Below are 17,360 nucleotides of genomic sequence, written 5' to 3' on the forward strand. Positions count from 1 at the left end.
GCCTTGGTGTAATCAAGAGTTGGCTGAATTCCCTCCTGATCTTTGCTGTATTTAGTAGGTTTTTATGAGAATGGTTGAGCTATTAGGTGACCCCCATCCCTGTGTGCTCATGTTACTCAAGTTTTTTTATGCTCTGCTGATGGAAGAATGAAAATACAAATAGTATTTTAATTTCCTAGGAATCCTCAATACAGAAAGATCTATATAGTAAAGAGAAATTGAATATAATTAACCCATGCAGTCTAGAACTTCTTCAACATTTCGACTTCCAGTTTGTATCCATTGATGTTCAGTGTATTGATAAGCTAGATACTAATTACACCAATCAGTTCAAAGAAAAGTTTTTTGCCTACGTTATCTGGATATTTCTCATTAACTAATCAATATACATTTGATAATTTACAAAATAAGATATTCACCTTCGGCTTTGGTTTAGAACTGTTCTCTACCTCTCCAGGCATGATCAAAGCATGGTTTCTGAATTGATTGTCTTTTCAAACCAGGGATAAAGCTATGGCCATCCATATCATATTTATTTTTCAATCACTGTTCTTAACAGGGCAAGAGAATGATTCAACGAAGAAAGAAGTAAAACCTGAGGCAGAGTCCCAGAGTTCATCTATGGAAACAGAAGGTATTGGAACCAGAATATATTGTTATCTGAGGATGTGGTGACACTGTCATGACGTCTGTATATACTGGTGTGTGTGAGCAGGGTGCGTGCGTGCTTTTCGGCAGTGATTCCTGGAGAGTGGCTCTCATGGTCTCCTTAGGTGACCGTTGAAACTTGGAGGGGAAAAAAGAACTTTAACTTTCTGAGCTTTAGTCACTGTTTTCTCGCAGATTCCAACTACAACATCTCTGAGCTTCCTTCTGTCTCATTCCATTTAGAGCTTTCATCAAACCAAGAAGATGCCATGATTGTGGAGCAACCAGAAGTGACCCCGCTAACAGACGACCAAGGAGAAAACGAAGGTGGAAAAGGTAGGACTGCTCTTAAATTACCCCGTCAAGAGTAGGGAGTTTCTTTGGATTCCTGCCTAGAATCCCACCATCAGCATTATCCTCGTTCAATTGCAGACTGTCAAGGGGCAACATGAATATTTCTTCAATTCTGAACTTACTTTTGAAAGTAAAATAAAATCCAGAAGTAGTGAAAGAAGATACTTGTAACAGTTTTTCATTCTTTCAAGGAGTATGAGGATGTTTTTATTATCAATTTAGATTCATTTTTTACATTATAGTCTTGAGAAAACCTCTAAGAAACAGATATTATGAACTAGATGGATGAAAGTCTTAGAAAATCTGAAATGGCTTTAAAACAACTAAATTAACCATTTTGTACTGATTTCATTCTGTCATCCTTCATATGGTAGTGATTAAGGAAGCAATTTGTATAAAATGCGGGCATTGTATGAACCTTCTAAATTATAAGTTTGTCCACTAATATTAGGATACAATAATATTGAGTACAGGTAAAAAAAAAAAATAAGTGAGCATTATAATGATTTCAGAGAACATTAGAGGAATGGTCACTTTGTAAGTTTTAACGTAGCATTTGGGGCAAGAAGCCAATATATTAAAAGTGGACATTAAAAAATATCTTTAAATTTATCAAAGAAATTTATTAAAGAACTTAAAAGGAGCTAAGAATGGGAAGTAAAAAATGAAATAGTTTTGTTTCCTATACTGTATCATAAATCATACCATTCTTAAATATGTGTTTGCAAGGTAGTTACAGAGTAATAACTTGACAGGCCTTGTTTACAGAACACAGTGATCAATTTTGTTTCCAAATGAAAATGCAGACATGATCTCAATTGTAAAATCAGGTCAATAGTAAGTACAGCTTCCAAATTACGAACTCTTTTTTGGCAGCAGCATTGACACAGTTTAATTACCAAGTCATGTTAGTGATTTTGAGACTTTTTTTTTTTAAATGCACTGCATTTAGAGCACAATATTCTTCTATGTCTTTTGTCTAATGACCTTTTATCTAATAGCAAACCCTAGTTCAGACTCATGACACCATGTTCCTGGCAGGTCAAATAAATTTTGGAGAATTTATGTCTGACAATGATAATAGAAAATTGATACAACCCTCACTTGAAATACAGATACACGGCCTTGCTCCTTCTGTTACTGTACACAAGTCCATGTGCCAAATTCACAGTGAGGCCAAACGAATGGCAATGTCAGAGTTCTGAGCAAAGAAAGGTTTATTGCAGGAACGTATAAGGAGAACAGGTGGCTTATGCTCAAAAAATCCCAAACTCCCTGAAAAGTTTCAGCAAAGCACTTTCAAAGGCCAGGTAAGGGAGAGGAATCCAAGAGTGTGAAATCTGTCTACAGCAGAAATTATTTACTTTTTATGCTGCATCTCAAGACATGCAAATGAGGAACATCAAACAACTGGTTCATTGTCCTTTTTTTCACTTGGCCTACAAGGGAAAAGTCCGTGCTCAACACACGTTGACTCGTCACCCTTTCCCAGTGGTTTCTCCAGCACGTGGCGTTCCTACTGAAGAGCTCAGTTCTCTCCCGTAGGGATCAATGCCAATCCTCTTCTCCAAAAGGAGGGATGGCCCAGGAGGAAGAAGTGAGATCAAATTCTACTACTTGCTTGTATCAACTGTGAAGTTGAATTTCTTTGTTAAAGGACTGCTCTGGTGGTCTTTCAACTTAAAAAATCATTCACATCCTATAAGTTGAGAGTTACGGTTTACTCAATGGGAATTTTCAGGACTTCAAGCCCAGGAGACAGTGCCTTAGAGAACTACTCCAAAGAGGCAAAGTGGGTAGCCGGCTTGTATAGAAGTTTTGCAATAAAGGGCATGCAGTCTGAACATCAAAAGATTATTGTTAATTAAAGGAAAACCAGATATCTCAAGTTAAGGAATTTAGCGCTTTTCTATGTATGATAAGATACAGGAGTCTGGGCTCACCAAAATCATTCCTTTGATACACACCTCCCCTGTCCAGGGCCAGCATCCTGTATTTTCACATCCCAAGTTTCTTCAGGGCTCACCGTGGGGAGTGACTGCAAGGAGTGGCTGCTAGATGGCAGGTATTCTTTTCTTTCTTGAGTTCTGTCAGGGCTCACCAGCTCACTGTTGGCAGTGGCTGCAGTTCCTGAAGACAGTGACATCCTTTGTTTACTGATATGACCAGAAATACTCCACTCCTCAGTCCAGTGGTTAAGAGTCCATGCTCCCACTGCAGAGGCTGTGGATTCCATCCCTAGTTGTAGAATCAAGACCCTGCCCCCTCAAAAAAAAAAAAATATATATATATATATATATAACTTCTTTGTTACATGTTCTGCCTTGAGTTTGTTCTTGTTCGGTCACTAACTTGTGTCTGGCTCTTTGGACCCATGAACTGCAGCACACCAGGCTTCCCTGTCCTCCACTGTTTCCCTGTGTTTGTTCAAACTCATGTCCATTGAGTCAATGATGCCATCCAACCATCTCATCCTCTGTCTCCCCCTTCACCTCTTGCCCTCAATCTCCCCCAACATCAGGGTCTTTTCCAATGGGTAGGCTCTTCAGATCAGGTGGCCAAAGTATTGGAGCTTCAGCTTCAACATCAGTCCTTCCAATGAATATTCAGGGTTGATTTCCCTTAGGATGGACTGGTTTGATCTCCTTGCAGTCTAAGGGACTCTCAAGAGCCTTCTCCAGCACCACATTTCAAAAGCATCAATTCTTCAGTGCTCAGCCTTCTTTATGGTCCAACTCTCACATCTGTACATGATTACCGGAAAAACCATACCTTGGACTATATGGAGGTTTGTTGGCAAAGTGATGTCTCTCCTTTTTAATATGCTGTCTAGATTTGTCATAGCTTTCCTTCCAAGGAGCAAGTGTCTTTTAATTTCATGGTTTCAGTCACCATCTGCAGTGATTTTGGAGTCCAAGAAAAGAAAATCTGTCACTGTTTCCACTGTTTCCCCATCTATTTGCCATAAAGTGATGGGACCAGATGCCATGATCTTTGTTTTTTGAATGTTCAGTTTTAAACCAGCTTTTTCACTCTTCTCTTTCACCTTCATCAAGAGGCTGTTTAGCACCTCTTTGCCTTCTGCCATTAAAGTGGTATCATCTGCATGTCTGAGGTTGTTAATATTTCTCCTGGCAATCTTGATTCCAGCTTGTGAGTCATCCAGCCCAGTGCTTCGCATGATGTACTCTGCATGTAAGTTAAATAAACAGAGTGACAATATACAGCCTTGATGTACTCCTTTCCCAATTTGGAACCAGTCTGTTGTTCCACGTCAGGTTCTAACTGTTGCTTCCTGACCTGCATACAGGTTTCTTACGAGACAGATAAGGTGGTGTGGTATATTTTTGTTTAAATTTGAAGTAACTTAAAATTAATCACCTCTATTGTCTTATTCCTTGCTTCAAAGTAAGACTTGAAAGCTATTCTGTTGCCTATAAGGAAAATAAAGGACGGAAAAGGAAGTGATAAGGATTGGGGCATAGATTTGGGGTGTGATGCAGTCCATGGGGTCACTAAGAGTCAGACATGACTGGGTGACTTCATTTTCACTTTTCACTTTCATGCATTGGAGAAGGAAACGGCAACCCACTCCAGTGTTCTTGCCTGGAGAATCCCAGGGACGGGGGAGCCTGGTGGGCTGCCATCTATGGGGTCGCACAGAGTCGAACACGACTGAAGCGACTTAGCAGCAGCTGCAGCAGCCTTAGTCCTGCCCCCACCAACAAGCTGGATGAACCTGGGGCAAGTGATTTAAACTTTCAGGGCCTTAGTCTCCTCATCTGTAGAAGGGTGATGAAGTACCCGTCACGTGTGGTTGTGATGAAACTTTAATGAGTTAACACTTGCAAAGCAATTCCAACAATACCTGACACACAGAAAGCATACCTTAAGTGTTTAGTATTTATCATAATTGGATACATTGATGACAAAGTCAAGAGAACCTATGTGGAGTTCCTCAAGTCCATCCCTATTTTGAAGCTGTAAAAATTTCATATACTCCACATTATCCTTCAACAGCAAATTGTTCTGCCCATTTCATTCTAAGTACCATCTACTACAGGCTATTTTGGTATACGTGTTTAATCCATAAAGATAGAACAAGATAGAACAATTAATGAAAGGTAAGGAGACATTTCTCTGTATTCAGAATTTTATTGTTTGTCAAAACCTCAATCTTCTGTTTGAGAAATGCTGATTCAACCATAATTTCTATTTTTGTTCTGGGTTTTAAAAAAAATTTTTTTATTTATTTGGCCGTGCCAACTTAGTTGCAGCAAGTGGGGTCTTTTAGTTGTGGGATCTAGTTCCCTGACCAGGGATTGAACCTGGGCCCCCTACATTGGGAGCACAGAGTCTTAGCCACTGGACCACCAGGGAGGTCCCTAATTTCCATTTTTTGAAAGAAGATGGCATTAATTAATGGTAGAGCCAGAGATTAAAAGTAGCAAATAAATTCAAAGTTGTAGAATGTTCTTTAGCTTTTTTTGTTTCATATAGTTACTGTAGAATCTTATTTTAAGACATTTTGAGAATATAGTTTGGAATTTTGTGTATATTCATAATGTCTCTAATGGAAAGTTGCACGTATGCATTAAGAACCTCTCTAATCAGCAAAAAAAAAAAAAAAGAATATTCTGTTAAATTTCTAGGGGAATTGTTTACAGCCTTAGAAATATCGTTTCTCTTTTGAGAATCTTTCGAAGGAAACAGAAAATAGTTTGAAAGTGCTTCCTTTCAAAACATTCCAGACTAGAAAAAATGTATGTAGAGCCTTTACTCTCATTTTGCGGCATTCTGTAAGATTAGAAAATATACTTAATCTTTAGGATATATCTTTGATGGCTCCCAGGTGTACGGGCACAGATGTTGTAATATTGTTTTGAAGTTAGCTCTACCAAAATATGGGTTTTAAAGAGAAGTGAAAATATTCAGCAGAAGTTCATGCTGATAAAATTGCACAATAGCACAATGGACATGTCCCTAGGAGACCTGAAATACAAAAATTTCAACAGGCATAAAGTGAGGTTTCACATATGGCAGCTTTTCTCATATAGCCACATTGCCTCTTCCTAAATGAGTCCAGTTTCATTCTTTCCCAGCAGGATCTGTGCACATTTGAAATCCAGTAAAATAGCATCATTTAGGTTAATAACCAAATAAGAAAGTAACCCTATAGATCTCCTCTCAAAAGGATCTCTTGTTTTAGCATAAAATATAAATTTAGCCAGCATTAAAATGCTTTTCTGAATATTTTTATTTCTAGTTGAATTTAGAAATATTTAATATAAAATCTTAACTAGATCAACAGAGTATCATTATTTTATCTCATTTTAACTTACACTGCATTGTGAGCATATTGGACTTCCTCTCCAAGTATTATATAGAATGCATGCATCTCAATTATTTTTCTTGTATCCATCAGTAAGTACAATAAGGAGTCAGTTCAGTTCAGTTCAGTTGCTCAGTTGTGTCCGACTCTTTATAACCCCATGAATCACAGCACGCCAGGCCTCCGGGTCCATCACCAACTCCCAGAGTTCATTCAGACTCATGTCCATCGAGTCAGTGATGCCATCCAGCCATCTCATCCTCTGTCATCCCCTTCTCCTCCTGCCCCCAATCCCTCCCAGCATCAGAGTCTTTTCCAATGAGTCAACTCTTCACATAAGGTGGCCAAAGTACTGGAGTTTCAGCTTTAGCATCATTCCTTCCAAAGAAATCCCAGGGCTGATCTCCTTAATCCTTTATTTACTTTGGGGTGATCAAAATGTTGATGGAGATTTAAGGTATATTATGGTCCAAGATCTTCTTAGAAAAAGATGAATATTGACAGGCATGCAAGTGAAATATAAAGCAGCAACAAATATAAATTATCACATCCTTTGGCTTATGTCTTGGCCTCTGATGAATAGGACTATGAGACTATATGTGGAGAACCATGGCTTCTGGCTCTGGTTATGTGGTTGCTGGCAATTCTTTACCTTTTATAAATCCCAGTTTCTGGGGTAGTAAAATGACATGCATGAACTCATTAATGCAGGGATGACATTCTCCAATTTTGTAAACTTTCTCAGAAGGCCAGCTCTGAAGAACCACGTTCTTCTTCTTCTTTTTTTTTTTTTTAATGAGATCACAGCTTCCATTTATCTTTCATTTTTGGCTGTGCTGGGTCCGTGTTGTGACATGTGGACTTTCTCTAGTTGTGGCACTTGGGCTTCTCTAGCTGCAGTGCAAGGGCCTGCCTGCTGCAGCGCACAAGCTCTAGAGTGAATGGGCTTAGTAGTTGCAATGCACGTGCTTCTCTAGTTGTGGCACATGGACTTAGCTGCTCTGAGGCATATAGGGTCTTAGTTCCCTGACCCGGAACTGAACCCGTGTCCCCTGCACTGGAAGGCAGATTCTTAACCACTAAACTATCAGGAAGTCCTGAAGACCCACATTCTTGACGAAACAAGGGGTGATGAGATGGGAGCCAGTGGTCATCAATATACTGAGGAAGCTAAAACTGTAGGTTTTACTCAGTTTTACTCTATTGCATTCTATTGATAAAAATACAGGGGTGTCCTAGACCAGACAAAAAGATCAGCCATATTAACTTATTTTAGTTCAGGGCTTAACCAATCATTGCACAGCTGGTAATTCCCTGGAGATACTTTAAGTGGGATAAAAAGAGCCACTATCTCAAATTAGGTTGACGCACAAACTCTTTCTTAGTTCACATGAGAAATTTTTCTTGGAGTTCTCTGGCCACTGTTTCATCTTTCAGTGAAACACAGTACACCACTTTCTCTTCTGCTCCTACCAGTCAAGTTCCTTAGGATTTTATTTCGTCTGCAGAATACCGCTACACAGCCCTTGGTGTTTTCCGTTATTGATGGGATTCTTACATCACTGATGGAGCCCTTTCCCCTCTTCTTGAAAATCAGCCTGCACACCAGCAATGAAGCAACACATAAACACACAATGCCTGTGACATTCAAGCGTTCATTTTCCAGTCTGTGCTTGCCTACAGAGAATCATGCTTCAGGCACATTTTTGCTTCATGCCCAATATTCTGTGAAATTTCATCTTGATTAACTTACTGGAATTTAATGTTTTCTGAAGGTCTTTGTATCTTTTCAAATGAAGTCAACTTTAGTAATGCTGCTTATTTCACACTGGCAGTACTATGATTTCATTTTCAAGGGCAGTTTCATTTTCAAATGGTTTCTTTTGTTACCAGTCTTATTTCCTAACCATGTTTTGTAGCTAGAATTTGTCAACCAAAATTTTATTTTAGAATCTAAGATAAATGATAATGCTGGTGCCTGTGAAGCTGCGTGCTTCAGATTGGAATTTGAACTAGGACTCAAACCCAAGCAAAACCCTAACTGGGACTTGAACCCACAGTCTTTTAATTAGAATCACTGTGACTCTAGTGTCCAGACTTACTGAGACTCATGTTTTCTGTGTCATCACAGGACTTCAAAGACAGGCAAAGTGATCCATAAGAAGTAAATGTGTTAATATAGGATGTTTGTGAACGGTGCAAGTAGGCAGGTGAGGAAGCTCTGCTTGGAGGATTAAATGAGCTACCATTTTATAATTAAGGGAAAATCAAAGTGAAAGTCGCTCAGTTGTGTCCAACTCTGCGATCCCATGGACCGTAGCCTGCCCCATTCCTCTGTCCATGGAATTCTCTCCAAGCAAGAATACTGGAGTGGGTAGCCGTTCCCTTCTCCAGGGGAACTTCCCAACCCAGGGATCGAACCCAGGTCTTCCACATTGCAGGAGGATTTTTACCATCTGAGCCACCAGGGAAGTCCACAAGGTAAAGTGGGAGAAGGAAAAAGTCCACCTCAAATAGAAGTGAGACTTAGCTCAATGGCTCCTCCTTCGTATCAGGCAGGAGAGTGTCTGATCCTATGAGGTCAGACTGGGATTTGTAGCACTTACATCAGTAGAAGAGTGGTAACATTTTTCTTTCGTGGCCTGCGGCATATCTTGTGCTTTTATTTATGGCTTTATAGTTAAGTAGGCCTGCTTTATTCTACAGTGTTCAGGTAGATTTCTTGAGCAATCATGTATGTACAGTGGTCTCCCAAAGTTTCCTAGATTTCCCTTTTTGTCTATAGTCCCCTACTGGAACTTCTACAGCTGCCTGTATAACTATCCTATTCTATGCCTATCACCTATTCAGCTTTTCTGAAATTTTTTTAAGTATTTAATGAAATTTCTTATATTGGTAAAGTATACTGAATATAAAAATTTTTTTAATTTAAGTAAAGTATTTAAGGCTTCTACATAGCTCTGTGTATGTGACATATACATATAGAATCAGTTCATGCAAATTCCACTATATAAGTAAAGATACAATGTTTTATTCACATTTTACATTTAAAATAATTTTTAGAGTGCAAATTTTCTTCAGGCTTATCCCTCAAACAAAAGTATAGCCTATAATTTTGAAGTAGAAACAAAAAATATATTCACTGCTACAATAATAATTTTGGTTCCATAATGGTGTATATATGTGTGTAAATTTAGATTAAACACATGTAAACCTCATATGTAGCTTCTCAAGAAGAAAGTATATATTAGGCCAAGTCCCCCAGCTTGCTATGATCATCTTGTCTTTTAAGAGTTATAAAAAGTTGCCCTAAACCTCCATTTTACATGCCAGAGAGGAAGAACCACAAACCTAAGTGTATGATAGGCTCAAGTGAACATAAGTAGTGGTAGTGTCAGTCGCACAGTCGTGTCCAGGTCTTTGCGACCCTGTGGACTGTAGCCCACCAGGCTCCTCTGTCCATGGGATTCTCCAGGCAAGAATACGGGAGTGGGTTGCCATGCCCTTCTCCAGGGGATCTTCCCACCCCAGAGAGCAAACCCAGGTCTCCTTCATTGCAGGCAGATTCTTTACCATCTGAGCTACATGGAAGCCCAAGCAAACATTAGGATTGAAATTTATAATTATATAAATCTTAGGATCAAAAATTATAATCCTTACTCTATCCCTATCTGGGAAGTTTTGACAGAACTTCTTTTCTACTAACTCTGTAGCATCCAGATTGTTTCTGGATCCCCTTTTTCTTCTTAACTTTGTATCAAGCCTAGGTTGTCTGGTTTTCCTTGCGGCTTATCAAAGTAATTTGCAAAGATAAAAAAGATCTCTTCCTTAAGTGGAATTCTATCTCTAGGTGTTGAACTTTTTATTTCTCTCTGTTGCATTAGAGTTCTGTAACTCTCAGTGCATAAATTACCTTAATTCTTTTTTTTTTTCCTTTTCCAAAACAACTTTTTATTGAAATATAGCTGATGTATTAGTTTCAGGTATACAGCAAAGTGATTCAGATATGTGTGTGTATGCATGTAAATATTCTTTCAGATTCTTTTCCATTATAGGTTATTATAAGATATTGAATACAGATATATATATACACACACAGTAGGACCTTGTTTATTTATGTTATATATAGTGGTATTGATCTATTAATCCCAGACTCCTAATTTATCCCTCCCTCCCTCTTTCCCCTTAGGTAACCATAAGCTTGTTTTCTGTGTCCGTGAGTCTCTTTCTGTTTTGTAAATAAGTTCATCTGTATCATTTTTTTATATTCCATGTATTCAGTTCAGTTCAGTCACTCAGTCGTGTCCGACTCTTTGCGACCCCATGAATTGCAGCATGCCAGGCCTCCCTGTCTACTACCAACTCCCGGAGTTCACTCAGACTCACGTCCATCGAGTCAGTGATGCGATCCAGCCATCTCATCCTCTGTCGTCCCCTTCTCCTCCTGCCCCCAATCCCTCCCAGCATCAGAGTCTTTTCCAATGAGTCAACGCTTCGCACGAGGTGGCCAAAGTACTGGAGTTTCAGCTTCAGCATCACTCCTTCCAAAGAAACCCCAGGGCTGATCTCCTTTAGGATGGACTGGTTGGATCTCCTTGCAGTCCAAGGGACTCTCAAGAGTCTTCTCCAACAGCACAGTTCAAAAGCATCAATTCTTCGGCACTCAGCTTTCTTCACAGTCTAACTCTCACATCCATACATGACCACTGGAAAAACCATAGCCTTGACTAGACAGACATTTGTTGGCAAAGTAATGTCTCTGCTTTTCAATATGCTATCTAGGTTGGTTGTAACTTTCCTTCCAAGGAGTAAACGTCTTTTAATTTCATGGCTGCAATCACCATCTGCAGTGATTTTGGAGCCCAAAAAAATAAAGTCTGACACTGTGATAGTGATGCCATTTGGTATTTCTCTTTCTCTATCTGACTTACTTCACATGACAACCTCTAGATCCATCCATTTGGCTGCAAATGGCATTAATTCATTCTTTTAGTGGCTGAGTAGTATTCTACTGTATATATGTACCATATCTTTTTATCCATTCACCTGCCAATAGACATTTAAGTTGCTTCCGTGTCTTGGCTATTGTAAATAGTGCTGCCATGAATATTGGGGTGCATGTATGTTTCTGAGTTATATGAAACATCTTTTCCAGATATGTGCTCAGGAGTGGGATCGCTGAATCACATAATAAACTCTATTTTTGGTTTTTGAAAGAATCTCTATTATTCTCCATAGTGGTTGCACAAATTTATATTCTCACCAACAGTGTAGGAGGATTCCTTTTTCTGCACACTCTCTTCAGTATTCATCATCTGTAGACTTTTTGATGATGGCCCTTCTGACCAGTGTAAGATGATACCTCATCCTAGTTTTCATTTGCATTTCTCTAATGCCTTAGTGATGCTGAGCATCTCTGCATGTGCCTATTGGCCATTTGAACGTCTTCTTTGGAGAAATGTCCATTTAAGTCTGCCCATTTTCTGATTGAGTTGTTTGTTTTCTTGATATTGACCTGTATGAGCTATTTGTCTATTTTGGAAATGAGTTCCTTCTCGGTTTCATTGTTTGCAAATATTTTCCCCTAGTCCATAGGATGTCTTTTCATTTTGTTTATGGTTGCCTTCACTGTGCGAAAGCTTTTAAGTTTAATTAGGTCCCATTTGTTTATTTTTGCTTTTATTTCCATTATGCTGGGAAATGGATCAAAAAAATTATTGCTGCAATTTATGTCAAAGAGGACTCTTCCTATGTTTTGCTCTAGGACAGGGGTCTTCAACCCCCAGGGCTATGGACCAGTACCAGTCTGTGGCCTGTTAGGGATCAGGCCACACGGCAGGAGGTGAGTGGTGGGCAGAACCGAAACCATGCTCCCCCTGCTTCCATCTGTGGAAAAATTGTGTTCCGTGACACCAGTCCTTGGTGCCAGAAGCACTGGGCCCTGCTGCTCTGTGAGTTTTATCCAGGCTTGTATTTAGGTATTTAATTCACTTTGAGTTTACTTTTCTATATGGTATTACAGAGTGTGCTCATTTCATTCTTCTGCATTTAACTGTCCGGTTTTCCCAGCACCACTTATTGAAGAGATTGTCTTTTTTCCATTGTATATTCTTGCCTCCTTTGTCATAGATTAATTGAGTGTAAGTGTGTGGGTTTATTTCTGGGCGTTTTCTCTTGTTCCATTGATCTGTGTGTCTGTTTTTGGGCCAGTACCATACTGTTCTGATTACTCTAGCTTTACAGTATAGGCTGAAGTCAGGGAGTCTGATTCCTGCAGCTCTTTTCTTCTTTATCAGGATTTTTTTGGCTCTTCAGGGTCTTTTGGGTTTCCATACAAATTTAAAAAAATATTTATTCTAGTTCTGTGAAAAATATCATTGATAATTTGATAGGGGTTGTACTGAGTCTGTAGATGACACTGGGTAGTATGGTCACTTTAACAATATGTATTCTTCCAGTCCAGAAACACTGAAGTACCTTCATCCTTAACAGATGTAAAGAGTAGTTCTTATTTGCATATACACATAATATTATTTTACATCTATCAATACTATCGTTAAATATTCCAAAATTAGCCTCCTCTCAAACAGTGGGTATAATTGTTAACATTTGGTGACACATTCATTAGATCTGCCCTCTTCTCTAAAATATTAAATCATGCTAAATTATAATTTTCATGAAGATAAAATCATGGTATCTCCATAATACACATACAGTCAGGAATACTGAATATATCCATACATATACACACACACATAATTCAGGAATATTGACATTTGAAAGACTGGTTAATATTATATAGGGCAATAAAATGTATTCTTTCTTATTGACCAAACAGAATGCATTTGCACTGCTATGAACAAGTCTCTTTTTCATTATTATAAGTATTCTAAAAGGTAACTCTACCTGTAAAATAGTCTAGTTGTAGAAAGTCAAAGAGGTAACACCTTATAGAATCAAATAATCTGCAGTTCTCTGCCTGCAAACACTAGACCTTCCAAGACTCTCAGCAGTTTCTCCTTAACTCAGGAAATCTGCTGGACTGTGCACTGTGGTCTGGAAAGCCTCTCTAGGTGGTCAGCGGGGACAACCACAGGGCTCACCTCATTTCCTTACTCTCAGGCATCACTGACACCAGATTGTAATATTAATTGGTGCTTTTATTTTCCATGACAATGGAGAAATGTTAGCATACTTTAATTTACCTCATCTCAATAAGTGCCATTATTGCAATATATTTTAACTCTCAGTCTATCTTAACCCCCACAGTATGTTATTCTTATTATAATTATCATTGATTTGTACATCACTGTTCATTTAGACTTATCCAATAATTGCCATTTACCTTGTTTATAATTCCTTCCATCATCTTTGACCATCTGGGATCAATATCCTTCCACTTGAAGAATACAGAAAGGCCATTAGATAACAAGACTAACACATGCAGGTCTCATCTATACATTGAGTGACTGGATAACTAGGGATTATAATAACAGGGATGTGTAAAAATGTTCACTGACACTTTGTTGTAAAGACCAAAATATTGTCAACCCATTTTTTTAGCATATAACCTTAAAATTAGGTATTAGCTGCTGTATCTGCTTTCAAAGATCACAGAAGTTCAATATCTATTTCCATAAACAGCTTTTTATATAACAAATAGCCACTGACTATTATATCATATATATAGGGTAAAATATTTATTATACCTGGATTTAGACTTAACCACTTGACTCAATCAGATGAAAGAAATTCTGTACCCTATTGATTGTACAAAAGGTATGTCCATTCTGATTTGGATTTAAAACTTGGTGCTACTTTTCTTTCTGTTTTAGAAGGAAACTCAGTTTCTTTTCATTGCTTTTTATACATCAGGTGCCTTCATTTCAGTGCAGTATGTAAAGAACAGGTGGTGTAAGGAGTACTTTGAATGTTAATTATTTCTTTCATTTATTTCACTGTGAGGATTTACCTTTCAATGTGTTTTTATAATCAAGATGGAAACAGTTAGGGAGCTTGCTGCTTGACTGTTTCACTACATTTATTTTATGGCATCTGCTTCAAATATTTGTTTAAAAAAAAAAAAAAGAAGAAAGGGAGTAAGCATTTTAACAATAGCAAAGGGTTTGAGTTGATGGTATGTTATCACTTTATTTCACTCTGAATCTTCAAAGGAAAGGTTGAGATAAATCAGTCATGTTTCTAACCAAGAAATATCATCTCATAGTTACAGCTTACATTTTTTATATAGAAACATGTCTTTTCGTTTTTCAGAAATGTCATAATTTATTAGTCTCAGATTTTAATTGAAAAGAATAGAAAAAAGCGACAAAGAAAGAAGAATGGAAGAGTAAAAACTGGATATTTCGTCTTAAAGATATATTTTAAAGGAGAATGTTTACTTTCCATTCATTGTATTTAGTTTATTTCTTAAACATACACAACTTTTAATTCTTATGTCCTTCATTTTTCTTATAATATTGAACATAGTTCATAAAATAATATTAAGGATCAAGAGGTGTGAAGTTCATGATATATTAAGACACAGACATATAATTCCAACAGAAAGGAACACTTTTCAAAATTAATATAGTCATTTCATGCTATTACATTACTCGTTTTTCCCATTAACAAAATATTATAGACAACCTTAATCAGAAAACAAAACTTGCATAAAATGTAGTAATTATACATAATTAGTAGGATAATAATAGACAAGATATTGATAAACTCATATACGTGTGTATAAGTGAGTGAGAGACAGACAGACAGACAGAACCAGCAAGCATTGAGGGTGAAGGTGTTGTGTTGCTGGCTTGGAGGATGGATGAGGTGGCTGAGTGGCAGAGAATCTGCCTGCCAGTGCAGGGGACACGGGAGACACGAGTTCAATCCCTGAGTCGGGAAGATCCCCTGGAGGAGGAAATGGCAACCCACTCCAATATTCTTGCCTGGAAAATCCCAGGGACAGAGAAGCCTGGCAGGCAACAGTCAGGCTACCTCTTTGGGGTAGCAAAGAGTCGGTTAAAACTGAGTATGCAGACACACACATACAGAAGGAGGGCCTGTGAGATGAGGAACAGAGGCAGCCTCTAAAAACTTGAATATGCAAGGGAAAGGATTCTTCCCAGATCCTCCAGAAGGAAGGGAACTCTACAGACATCTTGATTTTAGCCCCATAAAAACCCATTTCAGACACTGCCTCCAGAACTATAAGACAATAAATTTGTGTTAAGACACAGTCTATGGTAATTTGTTACAACAGGACTGGGGAGCTACTACATTAACCTTCAACATAGTTTGGAAAAAACTTGTTGAGAAATTTAGGCTTTTCTTAATAGATCCCCAGCAAAAGGAGAGGCGCCAATATCTTCCCATGCTCTAGTTGGAAGTTGGAAATTACAGTGGTCCCTCCTTCTATAGGGCTTCCCTGATAGCTCAGTTGATAAAGAATCTTCCTGCAATGCAGGAGACCCCAGTTCAATTCCTGGGTTAGGAGGATCCTCTGGAGATGGGATAGGCTACCCACTCCAGTATTGTTGGTCTTCCCTTGTGGCTCAGCTGGTAAAGAATCCACCTGCAATGGGGGAGACCTGGGTTTGACACCTGGGTTGGGAATATCCCCTGGAGAAGGGAACAGCTACCCACTCCAGTATTATGGCCTTGAGAATTCCATGGACTGTGTAGTCCATAGGGTCACAAAGAGTCAGACACGACTGAGCGACTTTCACTCCTTCTATAATCTATGCTAAATTAGGCAGCGTTTTTAATTATCATGACCTATCCTTTTTTAATGTCAGTCTCTGTTGGTTGCACAACTGGGATTTAATTCTGGTAAATCTAATTACTGTGGCCACAGTAAGTGCCAGTAGAATAGTTATGGATTTCTAAGAGATTAGAAGAAAAGGAATTAAAGGCAGTAAGAAAATGAAAAAGGGAAGGAGAAGGAAAGATGAATGAGAGAAGAAGGGAGGGAGAAAAGGAAAAGGATGGAAGGAGGAAAAAAGTCTGTTTTCTATTTTCTGACTTGGGAAAAATAATAAAGTAAATACCCGACTAATGCTTTCTGGAAATGAAGGAGATGTAAAATTCACGTCCAACAGACCTTCCAGTTGAGCTCTCCCTTACTGATACCACAAAACGGGAACAGAGAACTCCTTGACCTTAATAGTTTCTAATCGTTTAAAGCCAAGCTGATAGCAAACCTTGTTCAAACATAATGACTCTCAAAACTTAAGTGTGTGCGAGAAGTAGAGTGTTTGTTAAAAAAATGGATTTCTGGCCTCTGCTCCAGGAGATTCCGGTGTAGCAGGTCTAGGTGGGTCTGTGATCTAAACTTCTGTCAATCTCCTCGTGATGGTGATGCTGCTGGTTTGTGGACCACATTTTGAATGGCTCCACTGTTTTGCTGGAAATTTTCACTTTCCTCTCAGGTTCAAAGGATTGGTTAACAAAATAAGTCACTCGTTATATACAAATAAATAATACAAATATTTGTTAGAGAATTATCTAGCTTACTTTCAATATACTAACATTAAAAGAAAAGAAAAATAGAGCAGAAGATACATCGCCAAATTGGGTTTTGACCAACATCCAGACTTAATATAGCACTGCGAAGTCCCATGTCACAGCACGTATGGCGTCCCACTTGGGAAAAGGTCCCAGGCAGGACGTCCAGTCCGTGGGTGAGACTTCAAAGACGCAGTTCAGGGTTCCCACCTATAACCCCAGGATGCAACCTGATATCATCACCAATCTGTGAGCAAAGTACAGCTCTGGTTTCTGGTTAATGCTATTTTGTTCTGTAAATCTTGGAATGTTGCTAAGTCCTGGGAGTGGTTGGCCAGACCTCCTCTAGGAACTTAACAAATTCCAAGATCCACTTCCTATCTATCGTGTTTCTCTCCTGACACTCACAGTAGTAGATATAATGGTCATCTGAATTCACTAAATTAATTTTGGTTCATTTTAGATCACTGATTCCTAAAGTGTCCACATTCACTCTTGCCATCTCCTGTTTGACCAC

At 38.6% G+C, this 17,360-nt stretch overlaps 1 protein-coding gene and 1 non-coding gene across 4 annotated transcripts in view; one reads left to right on the forward strand and one right to left on the reverse strand.

The window, feature by feature from the left end:
• The window catches only part of MACROD2 (mono-ADP ribosylhydrolase 2), a 2,330,645-nt gene that overhangs the window by 2,236,244 nt on the left and 77,041 nt on the right, over positions 1-17,360 (forward strand). For all 3 annotated transcript variants that reach the window (XR_009496772.1, XM_025000233.2, NM_001105029.1), the window contains 2 exon segments: positions 560-634; positions 892-984. Coding sequence is in view for 2 of the 3 variants with exons in the window: in XM_025000233.2 (XP_024856001.1) it covers positions 560-634; positions 892-984 (168 nt within the window). In the remaining variant the exon portion in view is untranslated.
• On the reverse strand, positions 5,310-5,382 carry TRNAG-CCC (transfer RNA glycine (anticodon CCC)). The gene has a single exon. It is a non-coding gene; the product is annotated as a tRNA-Gly (tRNA).

This window comes from Bos taurus, chromosome 13 (assembly GCF_002263795.3).
Source record: "Bos taurus isolate L1 Dominette 01449 registration number 42190680 breed Hereford chromosome 13, ARS-UCD2.0, whole genome shotgun sequence".
Classification (NCBI taxonomy): domain Eukaryota; kingdom Metazoa; phylum Chordata; class Mammalia; order Artiodactyla; family Bovidae; genus Bos; species Bos taurus.